The 21,216-nt window shown below is 40.3% G+C and overlaps 1 protein-coding gene and 1 long non-coding RNA gene across 4 annotated transcripts in view; one reads left to right on the top strand and one right to left on the bottom strand.

Moving 5' to 3' along the window:
* The first annotated feature begins 768 nt into the window (after positions 1–768).
* The window catches only part of atp6v0a1b (ATPase H+ transporting V0 subunit a1b), a 53,752-nt gene continuing 33,304 nt past the window's right edge, over positions 769–21,216 (top strand). For 2 of the 3 annotated variants that reach the window (XM_037755270.1, XM_037755268.1), the window contains exons 1-14: positions 4,340–4,456; positions 4,738–4,816; positions 7,464–7,561; positions 10,022–10,150; positions 10,256–10,338; positions 10,835–10,961; positions 11,137–11,219; positions 11,488–11,581; positions 15,095–15,307; positions 16,747–16,897; positions 17,005–17,144; positions 17,237–17,400; positions 19,210–19,300; positions 19,886–20,004. In XM_037755270.1, the coding sequence (XP_037611198.1) occupies positions 4,340–4,456; positions 4,738–4,816; positions 7,464–7,561; positions 10,022–10,150; positions 10,256–10,338; positions 10,835–10,961; positions 11,137–11,219; positions 11,488–11,581; positions 15,095–15,307; positions 16,747–16,897; positions 17,005–17,144; positions 17,237–17,400; positions 19,210–19,300; positions 19,886–20,004 (1,688 nt within the window). Of the gene's footprint in view, positions 880–4,293; positions 4,457–4,737; positions 4,817–7,463; positions 7,562–10,021; positions 10,151–10,255; positions 10,339–10,834; positions 10,962–11,136; positions 11,220–11,487; positions 11,582–15,094; positions 15,308–16,746; positions 16,898–17,004; positions 17,145–17,236; positions 17,401–19,209; positions 19,301–19,885; positions 20,005–21,216 lie in introns of those variants that run through there. The other variant, XM_037755269.1, reaches the window with a different exon arrangement.
* Positions 8,965–20,203, bottom strand: LOC119479531. The gene is made up of 3 exons (XR_005204695.1): positions 20,192–20,203; positions 20,149–20,157; positions 8,965–9,188 (listed from the first exon to the last, which is right to left on the bottom strand). It is a non-coding gene; the product is annotated as an uncharacterized LOC119479531 (long non-coding RNA).

Below are 21,216 nucleotides of genomic sequence, written 5' to 3'. Positions count from 1 at the left end.
GGTCTCTTGTTGGGTCCATAAATTATAAAGTACGGTCTAGACCTGCTCCATGTGTAAAGCGTCTTGAGATAACTTCTGTTATGATTTGACGCTATATAAAAATAAATTGCATTGAATAATTCATATTTCTTATTCTGAAGGCCTCTAATAGCCTACAGTGTGTGTTTGTGTGATTACTTGGATCTATAAAATAATAAGTGTCTTTTTTATCCTTCAAGTCAATTAAATTTTATTTACATAGCCCAATATGACAAATCACAGATTTGCCTCAAGGGGCTTTACAATCTGTACAGCATATGACACCCTCTGCCCTCATAGACCTTCAGTTTGGATCAGGAAAAACTCTCCAAAACACCTTTAACAGAGAAAAAAATGGAAGAAACTGCAGAAAGAGCAACAGAGGAGGATCCCTCTGATCCCTCTGATTCCTCTTCCACCGGGGTGTGTGCAATATGTTTTTTAATAATTTCATTCATCCTTTAGATGTATAAATGTGTTCAGCGTTGGTCATTGCTAGTAATGGATCATTCATGTAAAATTGACGGATTTTAAAAATTAGCTTCCGTGTGGGATTTTCAAAATATAACGATAATGATTCTATTATCATGATTTTGAGCGACAGAAGGCACCACGGTGGGTGATTAATAAAATGATTATTTGAAAATGCATTGTTGTCATTGTCGTGTTTGGAGTCAATTTAAAAAAAGTACGTCTGTCAATTAAATACACTGCTTTTATTTTGAAATGGTCTATTTGCGGGTGTATTTCCGACTGCCTGCAGCAGCTTGACGCAGCGTCTGGAGCGTCTGGACCGCAGCATCCCGCAGCATCCCGCACTGATACAGGAGAGATAGAGCCGAGCAGCTACACGATACACAGGTGAGGAAATAGATATTATTGAAAATCTTTCATGTCAGATTAAGTGATGTGATTGTTTCAGACTGAGTGTCAGAATTATGAACCATAGTTCTATCAATCATAATAATATTGTGACGTGAGGAGGATGATAATGTGTCAACGATACTGCTTCTGTCGAAGGCGCTTCTTCATGGTCACAAATTATATATTTGTACGTAATTAAATGTATGTTTCTTTCATGAACCGCGTTGTGAAATATGACTACATTGTCCTATATAACGTTATACTGCAGCCTGTAAACCAGCTCACTTTCATCATATTCTAGTGTTGTGCCTTTAAGATGGGTGCTCCATGTCGGTGTAGAAAGGGGGAAAAGCATAAATCCAATAGTATTTGTTGTTATATGTCATGAATAGAGTGTTATTAGTAGAAGCGGACACAGTGAGTGTGTGAGAGGAGGTGACAGATGCTCACACAGAGCTGGAGGCCTCCTCCTCCTCCTCCTCCTCCTCCAGCAGCAGCATCATGGCGTCCTTGAGCAGTGAAGGGCAGAGCTGCAGCAGACGGAGAGGGAGGATGCTGCGACACCAGCGGTGCTCCGCTCGGCTCTGCTGTGCTTAGGTTCATAGCAGACTCGATTTTATAAAGCACGACTGTTTTTATAATTTTATCAATGACTTGGAATATATCATCCTGATATTCAGGCTACGTCATCGCGTTGTGTATGAGCTGTTATTATAAAGCCTCGTTCATCCTCGGTCAATAAGCGCCATTCACTTCCGTATTATACATCAGACTGCTGTATATATATATACACATATATATATTATATATTATATATATATATATATTTAGTAGGCCTACTGCTCCATGCTGTATCTTAGTTGGTGGAAATTTGTAAGCTAGGCCCATTATTCTATTATTATATATACTTATTATTTTTCTGATCAATCCTAACATTTGACCAGCTGGAACCAGAGAATGTTTGACATGACAACAACAACACCAACAAAACACTTAAAGGTCCCATATCATGCTCATTTTCAGGTTCTTACTTGTATTTTGTGTTTCTACTAGAACATGTTTACATACTTTAATGTTTAAAAAACTTTTATTCTCCTCGTGCTGTCTGCTTGAATATACCTGTATTTACCCTCTGTCTGAAACGCTCCGTTTTAGTACATTTCAATGGAATGGCAACAGAATTATGTTGCTAGGCAACAGCTTGGGTCCATGTGTACTTCCTGTCAGCTGATGACATTAACATACACTGCAACCAGGAATACACTGGGACACATTTAGAATATTTACATTTAAATCTGTGTAAAGGGTCTAAATATTGTATATTCGTGACATCACAAATGGGCAGAAATCCTGACAGCTTGTTTCAATAGCAGAGCTTCTGTTTCCCTGTGGATTGAATGTTTCAATACTTTCACAGTATTTATATAGAACTTAAGCCTGCTTTATAATAAAAAAACATGAAAATCTCACTTTTTTATGATATGGGACCTTTAAATGATAAACATATTACAGTTTTTCCTCAATCACTCTGGCTCATTTTCTGAAACAGTCTCAACATTTCTCTAAACCGTCAGTGCAATTGTCACAACTGTTTGATGGGACATCACAACTCTATTGCATGTCTGCTATAAAGGGAGTAACTCACCCAGAACACTTCATTCATGCTTCTAAACCAGTTATTGTGTCAGTAAGTCGGTCAATGCCACCAAAATGAAAAGTTGTTTAGTCATAGTGTGAGTCAAACTGGTTAAAATGTTAAAAAACATTTTCACCATGCACATTCAATCCTGGAAATGTTTCTTATACTGTATACGAATCTCTGTTTTATTCTACTATATTTTTTATTGACACTGACTACTTACTGTACTATACCAGAATGTCAGTTTTGTCTAGTTCAGGGGTCAGCAACCCTTTACTATCAAAAGAGCCATTTTATGCAAAAAAATAAAATAAAAAATCTGTCTGGAGCCGCAAAACATTTGAGCATTGTGATGAAGGTAACACAGTTTATAGTCTAAGTATATAGTATATAAGTCTAATGCAGTGAGGGCCAAAGAGCAAATGTATTACGGAGTATTAGGGCCACATTGAGTGAAAAAACCCCTGAGATTTCCAGAATAAAGTCATAATATTATGAGAAAAAAGTTATAATATAACAAGAATAAAGTCATAACTTTACGAGAAAAAAGTAGTAAAATTACGAGAATAAAGTCATAACTTTAAGAGAAAAAAAGTTGAAATATAACTTGAATAAAGTCATAAATTTACGAGAAAAAATGAAATAACGTAAAATTTGTTTACTGGGAAAAGTCAATACTGTAGTAGCTACACAGAAAAAAGGATATGCACATTTGTTTGTATACAGCAAATTTATTTGTGTAGCAACGTGTTGCATGTACTGTAAACAGGAAATTCACTTTTGATCTTTCATGTAAAGTCGTATACAGTGAACAGAATAATTCCCACAAAATGACATCCCTGCAACAATGAAAAAACCTGCTGTAGCTCAGTTAAAAAAACAACAAATTGTACCTCCTCGTCATAGATATTTATGGAATATACATGCATGTCTGACAGATTTTGATAACTGAATGGATCATTTTGCGCGTGAAGGCTTAAACAATGAGAGGACGATAGTTTCACTGAGAATCAACTCGTCGGTTTTATTTAGCAAGACATGTGTGAGTGGTTATTGTACTGACACTTTTAAGCAAACGTGCCAAAACACGTGCAATTTGCTTGAATGAATGAGAAATTATAATCTGTTGTGAGCAACAAACTAGTTGTTCAGAGATTTGAATTCACTGTTTTGAAAAAGTGAATGAGAAAAACTGTAAAATATTGTTTCGACTCATGGCAGCTCTATAGGACAGGGTTTCAAGATCAGGTAAATACAGGAGCTGCTTTGACACCTCTATCAGGTAACTGCCACACAGTAAAAAAAAAAAGGGTTCTTTGGGGCACCTGAGGGTCTGGTTCACCGGAGCAGTTGTTTATGACTGACAAACACTGTTTTCTGACATTTTGTAATCGATAATCAAGAAAATAATCAGGAGATTAATCGATTATGAAAACAATGGCCACTTTGTCCTGTTGGTAAGCTTGCCTTTGTAACTATACAACACAAAGTAGTACAGTAAAGTGTAGTATAATAGTGTGGTACTAACTGTATACAGTATGTTGTCCTGCTCACCCTCACTGCTCTGTTGTGTCGTATTGTACTGTAGTATACTATGGTACAGCATAGTATGTGTTGTGACAGTACAGTTCAGCATTTTGTTTTAATTCTTATTAAATAATTCCAGCAGTTCTTTTAGGAAAAAACTGGTTTTGTATGTGTCATTTGATTTGACCTTTTCACCGATTTCTTTATATCTGAGGCTAATAGTTTTACGTGTCTTCCTGTCCTAGGTGCAGAGATTCTTTATTCTAGCTGTGGTAGAGTGTGCTTCTCATCATGGGGGAACTGTTCAGGAGCGAGGAGATGACCCTGGCCCAGCTCTTTCTCCAGTCAGAGGCAGCCTACTGCTGCGTCAGTGAGCTGGGAGAACTGGGCATGGTCCAGTTTAGAGACGTGAGTATGAATGTTCTCTTCGCTATGCCGTGTCTCAGTGGTAGAGAAATAATCTCAATCATCAAATTAAAGCCAGTGAAAAATGTGCGAGGACGTGGTGTTGCTCGTTTGCTGTCTTTCACATGACATCACACATGTATTGCTGATAAATAATAAATTCCTACATGGAAGTTTTCAGGTCATTATTTCAGTCATTATTAGTCACTTTGAGTTTTAGCTAAATATCCATAATTATTGTGTCAAAATAATTTTGCCCTCTTTTTTTGTTTTCCCGCCCTCAGCTGAATCCAGACGTAAACGTGTTCCAGCGCAAGTTTGTGAATGAAGTGAGGAGATGTGAGGAGATGGACAGGAAACTGAGTAAGTAAAAAGACAAATTAAAGGAATACTTCACCCACAAAATGACCATTTATATATCAAGTACTTGCCTTAATTACCTTGAATTTTTGAAGAAAACTTTGTTTTTCAAGCATGCCTCCACGATGAACAGAGAATCTGAAAATGGAGTAAAATGGGATCCAACTAGGGATGCTCATTTTGAAACGTTTTCTTAACCGATAACCGACCCTCGTTAACCAATTATTAACCGTTAACCGCCAAGATTTGTGCCTCGTACCAGCTGCAGGAGCACAACAGACATTGGTTGACGGGAGTCCCTAGTTCACTGTCCGGGAGCGTTAACTTAGCAGCTACGATGCTGCGTGTAGTGTCTCGGACATGCAGCCACTTTCCCAGTAAAAGTCTCCACCGCACATTTAGTTTAGTTTAGCAGGTTGTCAGCTGTGTGTCTGCCCGACATAACTTTAACGAGTGTCAAACAGTGTGTGTATTTGTGCTACGTTAGCAGCTCTAGCATTGCCGGAGGCTTCGTGCTCGCCGCCGCACACATAGTCTGCGTAACTTTAGTGAGTTTCCAACAGACCGTGTGTGTGTGTGTTGGCGGTGTGTGAGGTTGTTGGTGGCGTTCTAGCTGTGAACGTAGGTGTAGCAGTGTGTGTACAGTTTATTTGTCGGTGAATAAATGCTACGAAACTACAACTTCGCGAGCCAGAGACCGGAGCCGACTTTCTGTATCCTGCAACTCCGGCTCTGCCTCTTAAGGTGGGCTGTTAAGGTGGACCAGCTTTTCTCCTTAAATTGATGAGCCGCTCCTCTGAGCCGCTCAGCTTTTGAGTTAATTATTAACATTTCTTTTAACCGTTTTAACCGATAGTGTTAATCGGTTAAAATGCTTAATGTCAGTTAACGGTGAAAAACGGTTAATTATGGACATCCCTAGATCCAACGGCAAAACTATATAGTAGTGCAGGTGCACTAATCATCCAGACTCACAGTGCGCCTTCGTAAGCACGAGACAGCAGTGGAGGAAGTGTTTTAAATAGTACAATTTTGGCGAAGATGCATGTGTTTGGGAAGTAGTGAAGATACAACCGGACATACGAGTCATGGATTATACTAGGGGTGGGGGGAAAAAAAACGATTCACCTATGTATCGCAATTTTTTTTTACGATTTTGAGATTAATGTTTTAATGCCAAAATTGATATATTTGCTTCATTTGAGTCTATGTGGAGGTAGAAGGAAGTTAGCACTTTAATTGCTGTAGTCTGAGTAACGTGACGTCATATCCGTTCAAAACAAACTGCAGCGAGGCCGAAACGACAATGTATAAAACGTTGGAGGGTCAGCCTGGAAACACTACACATCCAGTAAAGGATGGAAACACTTTGGGTTTCACACATTGCAGGAAAAGCAGAGCTAGACATCACGGCTAAAGCTGCATGCTAACTCTGTCACGGACAGGAAACGTTATCGTATATTAATGTGGCGGTGGAGGCGACCGTCGCTCTCATCTCCGTGGTCAAATGGGCCGACACTACAACTGTAGATCACTCAGATACTGACATTTATGTTCTCTGCATTCAAACGGCCCCGATGGAGCTGATCATGGATGGATAAAGAGAACGGAGCTGACAGGAGAGCTAGAGACCACCTTGGAGAAGTTAGAGGAAGTAGACACGTGGGACTACGTCCGCTTTTCAAAATAAGGTGTTACCAAAAGGAACTGTATATACAAAATAGATATATGGAAATAAGATTAATTGGATTATATTCAGCAGAAGTATAAAACATTACATGTCCCTTATAAATTAAAAAGAAAATATCACTTTTTTTGAGGGAAATTATATAATATTTATTATAAATAATGCCTGACAGTGACTGATATATTTGACTTCAGGACATCTCTGACTACATACATGCTGAAAATCAAACATATTTACTGGATTCATTTAGATATTTTCCTAAGTAAAAGTCCCTAGAAGTGTATGATTCAACTTTTTGTTAAAAAAGTTAACAAAAATTGCAATAAATCGTAATATCGAATCACAATACTTATAGAAATCGCAATACTTAAAAATTGCAATACAAATTGAATCGGCAACCAAGTATCGTGATAGTATCACATCAGAAGATAGGTGGATCGTCCCGGCCCTAGATTATACTGCACGAGTTGTTTGAGAATTTGTAAACAGATATTTTGATAAAGTTTTGCTGTTGTTAAACCTGGACCCCATGTACTTCAATTCATCTAAGATTTACTCCGTTTTCAGATCCTCCGTTTACCGTGGAGTCATGTCAGACAAATAAAGTTTTCTTCAAGAATTTTTTTGTGGGTGAATTATTCCTTTAACCCTCCGGCCCGGCCAAAGGCAAAGTGTAGTCCCTGCCTATGATTCAGCCCTGTTTCAGTTTCTGATCCTTTACTGCTGCTGTCAGATTAAGATCACATGAATAGGGTTTAGATATTTTTGTTTTTACGTATGTATAGAGTGAGCTTTACCACTCCCAGGGCCATGAAACCTGCAATAAACCTGTAACACTTTTCAAAATTACAGGAGTTTCAGCGAGAAAATTATAACGTTTTTCTTCATCTAATCTGGAAAAACATACAGAACTTGGTTTTACATGGGTAAGATATTGAACCATGGTTTCTCTCTGCTGAACAGGGTTTGTGGAGAAGGAGATCAAGAAAGCTAGTATCCCAACTGTGGACACGGGAGAAAATCCAGAGGTGCCTTTTCCCAGGGACATGATTGATCTAGAGGTAATCCGACTGCACCCTGTAATCATTATCACTCATCATCAATCATTATTATTTTAATAGATGAATTTGTTACATTCATTTTATCAATGGTCAGAGGAGGGGGACACCGATTACCCAAAGAATTGCATTGTCATAATCCAAAAACACCCCACTCAGCATCACCTACAGTGTGACAAGACAAGTCACATCCTCCTCTTGGGGCTCTGTGTTCTGAGGTACTGCTTATATGGCCTTTGTCAGGGCTGTAAAAGATAATAGCCAAAGGACACTGAGCTTAGAAGTGCTGCCCATACATAGTTTCCAGAGAAGGATAACATCTGACAAACGTGAATTTAATTCAAAGCTGGATTTTGATGGATTCTGAGTTTTATATACTCCCAGTGCCGACCCGAGGCATAGGTCCAGTGTGTAGGATTTGGTGGCATCTAGCGGTGAGGTTGCAGATTGCAACCAACTGAAACTTCTCCCGTGTGCCAAGCGTGTAGGAAAACTACGGTGGCACCCTCTACAGCCAGTGTTTGTTTGTCCGTTCTGTGCTAGTGTAGCAACATGGTGGCGCAACATGGCGGACTGCGTGGAGAGGACCCTAATGCAGATCAGGGGTGTAAGAAAATATTGAAAAAATCGAATATCACGATATTATGTGTTGTGATACTGTATTGATTCTCAAAATCTCTGTATCAATTTTTAATTAATAGTTTACATGCAAAGATGAATGTGATAAATGCAAACCCACTGTTCTGATTGCAAAAAAAAGTTAACTTTTTTTGCTCAGATTTTATGCATGTGGTGGTGTGTTCTTTACACTCTGACAGTTTTCTTAAAATTAGATAAAAAAATTGCAGTATACCGCCTTGCTTACTGTATCGCAATATATTGAATCGTAACCCCATCATGATATGTATCGTATCGCCGATTCTTGTACACAGTCCTAATGTAAATATAAACGGCTCATTCAAAACAAACACAACAATTCTAACGCTTCGTCCACACTGGGAACGCCAGGAGCGCGTGGCGGCTGCATTTCCTTCATTATAATGAAGGAAATGGCAATCAGTAATAGTAAATGGTAACATTTACTACTCAGTATATTATACATTTTACACAAGGTGAAAAGGTATTAGCGTGACATACAATATGCAAGGTTAAAAGTCTTTCATTTTTTTATTAAAGCATGTGTATCAAAAGCATTCATCATATAAGTGGTGTGTAACAATATATACATACTTTGCAAACGTTTACGTCATCACTGACGTTGTTGCTGTCGTATTTATTCCTAGATGGAGTGTTAGTGGAGCAGCTACAATGTTAGCATAGCCTGGCAGTGATCGATCCAAACTCCATTCAGAAAACAAGCATTTTAAAAGTTGTTTGCTTGTCGTCTTGCGGACAGACCCGACAAAGCATGAATTCAGACTTTTTACTAATCAGCATCATTATGTAGTTATTTTGGCTTCACCTTTGATCCGTTTACAACAACGTCGCTGACGTATTTATGCCTAGATGACGTTATGTTGAGTGATGATGGTGTAGCTACAATGTTAGTATAGCCTGGCATTGATCAATCCGAACTCCGTTCAGAAAACAAGCATTTTAAAAGTTGTTTGCTTGTTGTGTTGCGGACAGACTTGACAAAGCATGAATTCGTTTTTTTTTTACAAATCTACATCATAACGTCGTTATTATATATTATTGCAATTAAATCACAGCACAGTCTGTTTATTTTGGGTTCATACCACAGTAGCGACGTGTGGCTTGCTAGATACAGATACAGTATGTAAGTACAGCTCACCGCCAGGTGACGTTATGAACCCAGACACAACGGCGTTTGGTTTTCTGACATATCTGGGACTTCCACAACATGTACAAAGCAGCAACAGAGGTTATTTCTGGAGGAAAGCGAGGCACAAATTTTGCTCCGTGCTTCGTGTGAATGTACGGTAACACAATACGAAGCACAACATAATGTAACTTAAATGAACATAAACAATAGCACATGTACAACAACAGCACTATGTAATGATACATTGAACCGCTGACACGCTCCCCAGAAAACATAAACACAGAACTGTTCTCCACCTTTTCATTTTGAAAGAGCAACGGCCAATGAGGAAACTCCAACAGTTAGCCGACCAATCCTGTAACTTCATCAGTCAGTCAGTCAGTCAGTCAGTCAGTCAGTCAGTCAGTGACAGACTTTTGCATTTGTAGGGCTGGCCCTCTGCGGTCCAGCCAAAAAACAACAGGTAACACAGCCGCCACGCGCTCCTGACGTTCCCTGTGGTTAGGGTGATTATACACTGAAGAAAACATGATTGTTAATATTATATTCCTTTTCTGCCAATAAAGCCCCCTAAATCCTATACACTGGCCCTTTATTACTATTATTCGAAATATACGTAGCCTATTAAATAGGCCTTATTTTCTGAGCACAGTGTGTTTTGTGTATGTGACTGGCAGGCCACCTTTGAGAAGCTGGAGAACGAACTGAAGGAAATCAACACCAACCAGGAAGCCCTGAAGAAGAATTTCCTGGAGCTGACGGAGCTCAAACACATCCTCCGTCGGACGCAGCAGTTCTTTGATGAGGTTCGCTTATTTCACCCTTTCAGACGTACACACAACCCACCCAGAAGCACGATAGATAATCGATGTAAATGAAGTAACTGAGGTCTTCCCTCATGTCTTTGGTAGATGGAGGATCCCAACCTGCTGGAGGAGTCATCAGCCCTGATGGAGGGCAGTGAGGGGGGCCGCGGGGCCCCGCTCAGACTGGGGTAAAGCACGAGGACCAAATCATATTATCTAACACACATTCTCCAGTTGTCTTGGCAAATATTGAAATAGTCATTTGAATTGCACAGGACACATTGCACATGTTTTGGTGATCACTAAGATGTCCTCAACTAAAGACATTTGTAGTCAAAACATTTCTTTTGACTAATTAGTTTGTGATTTATTTGAAAAATCTGTCAAATTTTCCCCAGATTGTTTCGTCCCTCAGCAGTTATATTATCAGATAATCGTGTTTTACATCAGAATAATTTTAAATCATTTGCTAGTAATGAAAAATAACCAATAGTAGTAGTAGTAGTAGTATTTTTTTCAGTCATCGCACACAATACAATAAGTCTAAACAGTATATACAATATACAATTTAGTATACAGTATGCCTGAAAAGGCACAGGCTATCAATCAAAAGGCTGACTGTGTGCACACTATGGTCTTTTTGTGTTATCTACTCTGATCACTTGTTCGTTCGGTGTGTTGCAGGTTTGTGGCAGGAGTGATCAGCAGGGAGAGGATTCCAACCTTTGAGAGGATGCTGTGGAGAGTGTGTCGCGGTAACGTCTTCTTAAGGAAGGCAGAGATTGAGGACCCTCTGGAGGACCCCGCCACGGTCAGCACACACAATCATAGAGACTAGTACAGAGACCTATTAAGAAGTATACTAAAATGATTCATACCCATTCATAACGTATGATAATTGACATGCTCACATGTTAGAAACTTATACATCTGTGAGTTGTCTAAGTGAGTGTGGGTTATCTGAACACTTCTTCTCTTTTCAACAGGGAGACCAGGTCCACAAATCAGTGTTCATTATCTTCTTCCAAGGTGACCAGCTGAAGAACAGGGTGAAGAAGATCTGTGAGGGGTGGGTGTCATAGAGCGAGATGCCTTAAAATAAGCTGAACATTACATTCAGCTCTAAATGCAAAATTTCTTATCCCACAAAAATACAGATGTCACAGTTTATGGACAGAAGGTTTAGGCATGTCCCTACTGTCACATATCACAAGATATGAGTCCTAGAGGTTTACATTTTAAGACTTTCAATGGTTAACATGTAAACACAGTAAACATGGAGAAAGTACAGTACGGTATGTGCTAGATGCTGTGAATTGATGGGTGTATTGTTCCAGGTTCCGGGCCTCACTCTACCCGTGTCCAGAGACTCCACAGGAGAGGAAGGAGATGCTGGCTGGAGTCAACAGTCGCATCGACGACCTCCAGATGGTATGTGTGTCACTATGATGGCTCTTTACCTCCCGTCACTATTGCATTACACACACACATTAAATAAACCAAAAGAAGGTTAATAAAAATGAAAATCGAGTAAAGTGAGAGTTCCAATAGAGGTGGTTGACCTTGGAGTGAAGCCTGCTTATTGTTACCATTAGCAATGCAGTTTTTTTTTTTAATTGAATAATTCTTTCAAAGGATCTTTGTACTCTTTGTTCCACAGCTGCTCACTAAACAACAAGACATTAATCAGAATCTTTGCACAACAGGATGTCTGTGTTCAGTTTTACTCGAGAAAAATGTATTTCTAATCAAATAACAAAAGCCCTCAGAGTGTAGACGGGTGTGTTCTCGTGCATTAAGTTCTTATCTGTGAAAGAGCTTTTGTCCTGTCTCATAGCGTTGTGGTTCCCTGAAGTTTGCCCTTATTAAGCCTGGAAAAAAGGCCTGGTTCTGCTTGAGAGGTCTGCTCAAGTCTCAGCCTGCCAACCAAATACAATGTATCACACCCCGCTACAATAGAGCATTTTACTCAGGTTTACATAGAAAATCTGATTCTGTGCATAAACGTGACTTGAGTCTGGGAGCCAGTACAGTAAAATCAATCTACTATATGTCAACATGTTTACATCACAAACACTTCACATTCCAGATGTTTAGTTCACATTATGTTCATATCACAAAACCCTGACGACAAGCAACAACAAGTGTCTTAACCCTCTGAGACCTTGAGTCTTTCAGAGTCTGTAGCAGGTTCAGTCAAAGCTAGAGTGAAGATGCAGATATCAAATGAAACTAGAAAACCTGAGGAATCCATCGGTACCAACCAGGTCATGGTAGCTTGCCAGGATGGAGGCTAAATAATGCTCCAAAGTTGGGCTAAATTTTGGTGAGGAAAAACTGTTTCAAATATTTTTATTAAGAAACATGTGCATATCAGTGATACAAACTTTGTGGGGTGTTTATCATGCCTCGTTTTTTATACATATCAACAAAAACAGACAAAACTAGGAACTAATGGCAAACAAAATGGAGACAAGCAAATACAAAAAATATACGTAATGATAGGAAAACAAAACAAAACAGAAAAAAAAACACAGACAACACCCTAAGGCAAACAAATCAGGGAGACATTGGCGACATACAGTATATACATAAACAGGTGTAACCCACCCCCCCTCCGAACCCTCCCATCCCTGAGCAGTGCTACCTCGGGTACTAAAGACTATGTGTCTATTGCGTCTTAATTGTCTGTCCCTCCTATAAAGGAGATCATCGGTCTCCAAATCCTTTCAAATACCTCCAGTCTGTCTTTAAGGGTGTATCAGATCCTTTCTAGGTGGAGGGTATCAGTCAGTGTTGTTATCCAGGATTTAAATGTTGGCACCTCTGTCCCTTTCCAGAACAAGAGAATCAGTTTCTTTGCACAAAGGAGACCATAGGACAGGAGATGATATTGTGTGTTCTGTAGGATTTTAGAGCTTTCGGAAGCTCCTAGTATAACCAAAAGTGGATCAGGTTTTAATTGGACTTTAAAAATCTTAGAAAAGAATGAAAATATTGCAACCCAAAAGTCCTGTATTTTAGGGCATAGTGCATAGCTATGAAGTAAATCTGCATCTGCTTGGGCACATTTCTCACATCTTGGTGACGTTTCTGGAAAGATTTTATGTAGCTTTACTTTAGAGTAATGTAGCCTGTGCAGAATCTTAAACTGTATCAGACAGTGTCTGGCATTCAAAGAACAGATGTGAACATACTTCAAAATCTTGTCCCAAATGTTCTCTGCTATTTCTATCCCGAGGTCTTTTTCCCAGCCCTTTTTTATAGAGCTCACATCTACTTGTTGAAGGTCTTGCAATGTATTGTATACAAATGAAACTGGATGTTTATCTACTATACAGTCTCTCAGACACTGGTCTAGTTTATCAGGTGTTGCACCCTCAAAATTGTGAAGATGAGTTTTCACAAAGTGTCTAATCTGGAGATATCTAAAAAAATCTGTTTTTGACAGCCCATACCTCTCCTGAAGCTGCTGAAAGGAAGCAAACGTACCCCGAATGTACAAGTCCCCAACACTACTCAGTCCTGATTCTTTCCATTGATCAAAGGCTCCATCTAGGGTTGAAGGGGTAAAAGACGGGTTTGCCGATATCAGAAGTGTAAAGGATAGAGCTCTAAGTATAAAATGTTTGGTTATTTGTTTCCAAATTTGAGTAGTGCTATGAATAATCGGATTGTAATTATAACATGCTTTTTTGAGACGAATGGGAGACATTACAATAGCACCAAGTGAGCTGGGTAGACAGTCCTCCCGCTCCATATCCAGCCAGCTGTCAAGAACAATCGTTTCATCCAGCCAATAGGAAACACATCGAATGTTTGCTGCCCAATAATATAGCCTGAAATCTGGTAGAGCCAGTCCCCCATCCCCCTTAGGCTTGCACAGGTGGTCTTTCCTAATTCTATGGGATTTATAATTCCAGATAAATGGTAGAATTATGGAGTCAAGTTTTTAAAAAAAGCTCTTAGTAAGATATATAGGTATGTTTTGAAAGAGGTATAACAGTTGAGGGAGACAGATCATTTTAATTGCATTCACTCTACCTATCAGAGAAATTGGAAGGGTTTTCCGGTGAGGAAAAACTGTCTTGGTCATTTTCAAAGGAGTCCCCTTGACCTCTGACCTCCAGATATGTGAATAAAAATGGGTTCTATGGGTACCCACGAGTCTCCCCTTTACAGACATGTTTGTATTTTCCCAACACACATGCCCACTTCAAGATGATCACATGCAGCTTTTTTCATGCAGTATAAATGTGTTATTGTCTCCTATTCTAAAATGGTGTATTTGAATATTTCTGCATACTGGGGTCCCTAAACAGTCTGGTTATTGGAATTGCATATAGTGCAATTTGAAATTTGACCTCACTGTATAAAATAACCTGTGATGACCTCGGATGGATCAAACTAGAGACCTAGAGCATTCAGAGGATGGATGGATCAGACTAGAGACCTAGAGCATTCAGAGGATGGATGGATCAAACTACAGACCTAGAGCATTCAGAGGATGGATGGCTTTCCTAGCTACATTGACAATAAGGGGGTTTCTGAGCAGTTTACACAACAGAAAGTGCTTGCCATCCAATCGCTGAAAAATGCAATCCTTGCAGAAATCTCCAAACGTCAAAAAGTTTTTGATCCCAAATCATTTTTCTATGGTGTTCCCTCAAGATCTTCGTGTCTTAATGTGGTATTTTGGAGGGATTATTGATCATTTTTATCAATTCTCAATTCCACTGTTGACCTGCTATCTCCCCCTAAAGACCCCCTGTACCCCCTTAAAAAAGACAAAGACGGGTTTGTGGTTCTCAAAGGGTTAAAGGCCATTGGACACAACACACAAACAGACAGAACACACCGAAATAACTTTTAATTAAATTTTAAAAAATCCCGTACCATCCAAATATCCAGTGTTGACCAGACCACAATCTAATGCTCCTGTAGGTGCTGAACCAAACGGAGGACCACCGTCAGCGAGTGCTGCAGGCTGCCTCCAAGACCATGCGGGTGTGGTTCATCAAGGTGAGGAAGATGAAGGCCATCTACCACACGCTCAACCTGTGCAACATCGATGTCACCCAGAAGTGTCTGATCGCTGAGGTGTGGTGTCCCGTCTCGGACCTGGACTCCATCCAGTTTGCTCTGCGCAGAGGGACGGTGAGTTTGGTTTGGTGTGTTTCATATTCTTGCTTTTTGTCGTGTAGTGTAGAGGTATCAAATATTTCTCTGCATCTGTAAAGTCATGCGAGCTATCTTATACGTTTTATGCTTTTATACCAGCAATTTGACTTCTACCTGAGTAAAATCTCTCCACCCCCAAGCTCTCTGCTTCCTGTTGTTGTGAGCTACAATATGTTTTACTACGTGCTGCTAAACAGAGCAATATTACAATCCACTAGTATGCTTTTCTTATTCTGTGCTGAAACAAAGAAAACATGTATCAGTTATATGGTCAGTAGCAGTTCACATACATACATACATAAATATCAGTATACTGTATAGCCCATAGACTGTACATAAGAAGTGGACGTAGTCACAGTGATGTCACCCATTGGTTTGTGGACTGCCGTTTTGAAGCCTTGAGTTCGGCATTTTGGCCGTCGCCATCTTGGTTACGTGACACAAGAGGGTGGATCTAAGTACGACCAAAATGACATTTTTAGGCGACCAAAAAGGTTATAATTAACTGTCACAAACTGAAAACACACTGTGAAAGGGTTAAAGTTGTAAGAAGAAAACACGGACAACTCCCAGACCGGACAACGCTGTGGTAGCGACCTGTCAATCACAAGGTAGCCCCGCCCTAAAGCATCCCCTGCTTTATGGTCTATTGGACTCTAAATGGGACCATAATTTACTAAATGAACATCATGCTGTATTGAAGAAGACTTGAAACTGGTGATTGAGACCATAAACTCATGTTTACAATGTTGACTGAGGTAATAAATCAAGTGAGAAGTAGGCTCATTTTCTCATAGACTTCTATACAACCAGAGGAGTCGCCCCCTGCTGGCTGGTAGAAAGAATGTAAGTTTAAGGCACTTCAGCATTGGCTTCACTTCTCAGATGCCATATTTGCCCACTGATATAATAACCAGGACATCTCTGCTAGTCTTTCGCTGTGTTAAAGTTGAATCTTCCTCACTTGTTGTGTAAGAAAATATTAATTCTGATGACATCTGTTGTGCATATATTGCTCTAACAGTTGGAGTGCTTTGGTCACAGACGGAGTTAAGCAGTCCAGCTGGTTCAAACCTAAACTCTACCCAGCCTGTTAGGCTGTTGGAATTGAAATGATAGCACACAGCTTGCAGTTCCTCCCCAACTAAACTGTAATATGATTGCACCAATCAAATTACAGTACCGCCATCGTCAGTCGGTACAAATGCGCGTCAGTTGGAGAACAATATTGGGGCGCTGTCCTGCAGACAAATGAGTAAAAATTAATTACAAGTGCCAAAACAAACACCAAACATATACAGACTTTAAAACTGACATGAATTTACTATAAGACATGAGGTTGTGTGGAGGCGTCGGCAGGTCCTCTGGTCTTTACCCTTACAACATGACTGATGAGCGAGGGCTTTATTTGACAGGAGAGAAGTGGCTCGACAGTGCCGTCCATTCTCAACAGGATGCAGACCAAGCAAACTCCACCTACCTTCAATAAGACCAACAAGTTCACGTCGGGCTTCCAGAACATCGTCGACGCCTACGGAATCGGGAACTACCGGGAAATCAATCCAGGTTTTTACAGAAATTAATTTATCTATATTTTAATTCATCCAAAGGTGATGGACTGTGAGTGGTTTTGATTGCGTTGCGGTCTCTTGATGTGTGTCACCTGTTTACAGCTCCCTACACCATCATTACTTTCCCCTTCCTGTTTGCGGTGATGTTTGGCGACATGGGTCACGGCGCGCTTATGACCTGCGCCGCCCTCTACCTGGTCATCCGAGAGAGTCGCCTCGTCGCCCAGAAGAGTGACAACGAGGTACAGTAAGACATAAACAAGTAATTTACAGGTCAACCTAACAATACACATATTAGACACGTGATATTTATATCGTGTGTGTGTCTCCGTAGATGTTCAACATGGTGTTTGCTGGTCGCTACATCATCCTGCTGATGGGGGTTTTCTCCATGTACACCGGAATCATTTACAACGACTGCTTCTCAAAGTCACTCAACATGTTCGGCTCTGGATGGAGCGTCAGGCCCATGTTCGGCCCAAAAGGAGCCAACTGGTCGTAAGTCAGCCACCAACACCTGCTTGGACTCATACTGTTTGAAGATGACCCACATCCCTGATTCCTTTCACTCATGTTTTCTTCAAGTTAATCTACCACAAATCGATAGATTAAGCTCAGCACCACGCCTATGTTTTGTAATTATTTGCCATAACAATTGTCAAAAGTTATTTCTGAGAGTGAGATGAGAAGATGGATATCAATCTTGTGTTTGTGTGTTAAGTACAGGGCTGGAGTCAGGATGTGGTTAGCCTAGCTTAGCATAAAGACTGGAAGCAGGGGAAACAGCTAGCCTGGTTCAGTTCAAAGGGAAGAAATACACCTACCAACACCTCTGAAACTTACTAATTACTAGGGTCCGAGCACCGACAACGTCGGGCCAGCGAAGGCCTTATAGAAACTGTAGGAATTATTTTTCTTTTTTTAAAATGAATCGCCTTTTTGAGGGCCTTAGCATAATCAAAAAGTTGTTAAACTTGGCACACTTATCAGACGCGGTGAAAAATTTGATATTTTAAGGGTCTCGGGCTTGGGTGTTGCAAAATGGCTCGCTAGCGCCCCCTAGAAAGTTGGAAAAATTGAGCCCCTCGCTCTGGTTTCACCTACATATATGAAATTTGGCAGACAGCTGTAACATGTGGAGACACACAACAAAACCTCTTGGAGGTATGCCCAAAACTCAACAGGAAGTCAGCCATTTTGAATTTATTGTGCGATTGTATTTCAACATTTTTAACGTTTTATAGGCCGTGCACTTTAACAAACTCCTCCTCCAGGTTTAATCAGAACGACTTGAAATTTGGTCAGGACCGTCTTAAGACCTTAAGGATGAAAATGTATTCAAATAGTGAGTTTTCACTGAACGACCTGACCGTGGCGTGGCGGCCATTTTGAGCCATTCGTCATGAAACAGGAAGTTGTTGTAACTCCACTGTACATAGTCCGATCTGCCCCAAATTTCTCAGGTATGATGGTGGTCCAGTACTGAGGACATGTACATGCAAAAATAGACTCATAGCCCCGCCCCAAGACGTTAGCCACGCCCCTTTCTATAACTCATGAACCGTTTGTCATAGAGTCTTGTGGCAGGCGTCATAGCGTTCATCAGAGTTCCGGTTTCCTTGGGCCTGGCCCGTCGATCGGCGTCCCAACAGTATCCCCGACGCGCCGGGAGGTGCGAGGGCCCATTCATCGCTGCTTGCAGCTTTAATTATTATTAATTATGTTTGTTTAATCTGCACACAAACAGAAATGTAAAAACGACAATTTGTGGTTTTGGGGAAGTTACGTGCTGGAACCAATAATTGCCGGACAATAGCCAAGTGCAGTGACTTCCTGAAGTCTTGTTGTCACAGCGAGTTTGGCCTGGTTTGACACCATCGTGCCTGTTCAGAAACATATACTAAAGCCTGTGCTCACTGATCTGCCCACTGAGAACCGTTGTTCATCAAGAAGTAATGCACAGTTTTGCACAGTAGGAAACTTCCCCAGGACATAATTAGGAAATTACAGACCTGCAAAATAAAGTTACAGATTCAGTACATAGAAAACTGATCTTGTCAGGAAATTAACTTTTGCTTGATCATTTAGAAACCCTCTGACACCAGTCAGATCCATTCAGGTATACCCACTCTCTGTTCTGTCATCATATATACCATTCACAGACATGATTTTATTTATCTTACTACTATACTCTATATGGTAGATTCATGTTCTAAAGGGTATCACTTTTCCTTCTAAAACCTGCAGCATGTAAAATAATCTTCTTCATTTCAATACATTCATTCTTCTCCTGCTGATCTGTCCTAGGTTCGAGACACTTGATGGAAATGGAGTTCTACAGTTAGACCCAGCTGTTCCTGGTGTGTTCGGTGGGCCTTATCCACTTGGAATTGACCCGGTAAAAATCTTAACACTCACTAGAACAACAAAAATAAATAGCTGGAAGTTGTTTTCTCTGGTTAGAATCACAGTGAAAACAAAGTGTGTGTATCAAACCCTGATATCTCTTCTTCCTCCTTGCCATAGAGCTCCATTGTTGTCCAAACACTATTAAAAACACATCAATGAGCCACACTGGGTGACATGTTCCTTCATTACCATGAACACACACACACTGTAGTTTATTTTGACTCAATCCTACATACACTATTATACTACTATCGGATTAATCCGCCACTGAAAATAGTCCCCAACAAATGCACTATTTTCTCTTGTTTGAATGACATGTCTTAAAAGCTACTGTGCCCAGCTGTTTTAGGAAATTATTGAGCCTATTTAAAAAATGCTTATAAGATTGACATCTTAAGTAGGAATGAGTAGGCCGAATGACCGAAATAATTACCACAAAGGAGCAAATAATATTGAGTTTCCAATGTATTTGGTTTTGTGCACCCTAATGCAAAAAAAAAACAAAAAAAAAACTAAGGAATGATCACACCTTAGTTGGTCTCAAACATTTGACCTTGTTGTGTAATCTCTGCAGATCTGGAATGTTGCCACCAACAAGCTGACCTTCCTCAACTCATTCAAGATGAAGATGTCTGTGATCCTGGGCGTCGTCCACATGCTGTTTGGAGTGTCTCTCAGTCTCTTAAACCACCTGTAAGTACTACACTCAACAGCCATGCTGATCATATACACCTGAACCACTGGGTGTCTTTCTCAGTTCTCACTCCCGTTATTTACAGGCTTATAGCATCGTCACTACGAGCAAAAGGGTTTTCTACAGGATTTTAATGGCCACACTCGAAAAGCCTGTGAAAGGGGGGCGAGATCAAATGAATCATACACACGTCTGGACAGTGTTTCCCTCAGTTGTTTGCACAGGAAACAACGGAAGTGGGAAGAATGAAAAAAGAGGGCTTGAGAGAGAAGTTCAAACCCAGGGAAGTCCACCTATTACCAAAGATGGCCGCCATTAGCGGACAAACAGTGTGTTCCAATCCACATACTTCCTGAAGTACACTTCAATGTAGTGCACTGTGTGCACTCTGTACTTACTTGAGTAGTGCGTGAATTTCAACGGGGTAGGGTTGTCTCAAATCAAACACTCTGCCGCGCACATACCGGAAATGAAGATCACAACATTTCACCGCGGCTCACTACCCGCCAAAATATCTTCTTCTTCTTCGGGGTTTTACGGCAGCTGGCATCCTTTGTGTTGCAATTCTGCCTCCTTCAGGTTTTACCCGTCCACTACCCGCCAAAATATCTGCCTGCTTTGTTGATCCAGAATACACAGAAAATGAAATCAAATGAGTAGGTACGTTGTTCAGCACCGCAAAAGCTCCTGCATCATCTGCCGCCATTTTCACATATTTGAATAGTGGTCGTGGTCCCGCCCCTTCCGCTACGTAGCCAAAATGGCGACAATTGAGTGTGAAAAGTGTCCAGCGTTCCACACTCAACGATTTGACCATTTTGAGTACAACATCCGGGTACTTCGAGTGCACTGCATTTTGCCGTACTTCACAGTGTGAACGCACTTATGCACTCAAAATAGTAAGTGTAAGTACTGAAGTACGCAGATTGGACCACACTGAAAGTGACATGAAATTCGTTTGAAGCCTACTGAGGCCCGAAAATGACTCAGAACTGTTTTTGTGAGGTTTTTTTGCCTGTATGTCCACGGGTTTTCAACACACTGCCAATATATATATTGTCAAAAAAAATTACCGATGGTGTGAAACAAACAGATTTTTGTTGGAAAATGTTTGGAGATTTTGAAATCAGACTTCACATCATGCTTTATGTAATGTACACAGAAAGTGGGCTCTGTTTTTTGGAATATCTGTTTAGATTTTAGTGAATCTA

The sequence above is a fragment of the Sebastes umbrosus genome, chromosome 20 (genome assembly GCF_015220745.1).
Source record: "Sebastes umbrosus isolate fSebUmb1 chromosome 20, fSebUmb1.pri, whole genome shotgun sequence".
NCBI classification, from domain to species: Eukaryota; Metazoa; Chordata; class Actinopteri; order Perciformes; family Sebastidae; genus Sebastes; species Sebastes umbrosus.
Note: the sequence above shows the minus strand (reverse complement) of the source record. Positions and strands in the feature narration are given on the sequence as shown.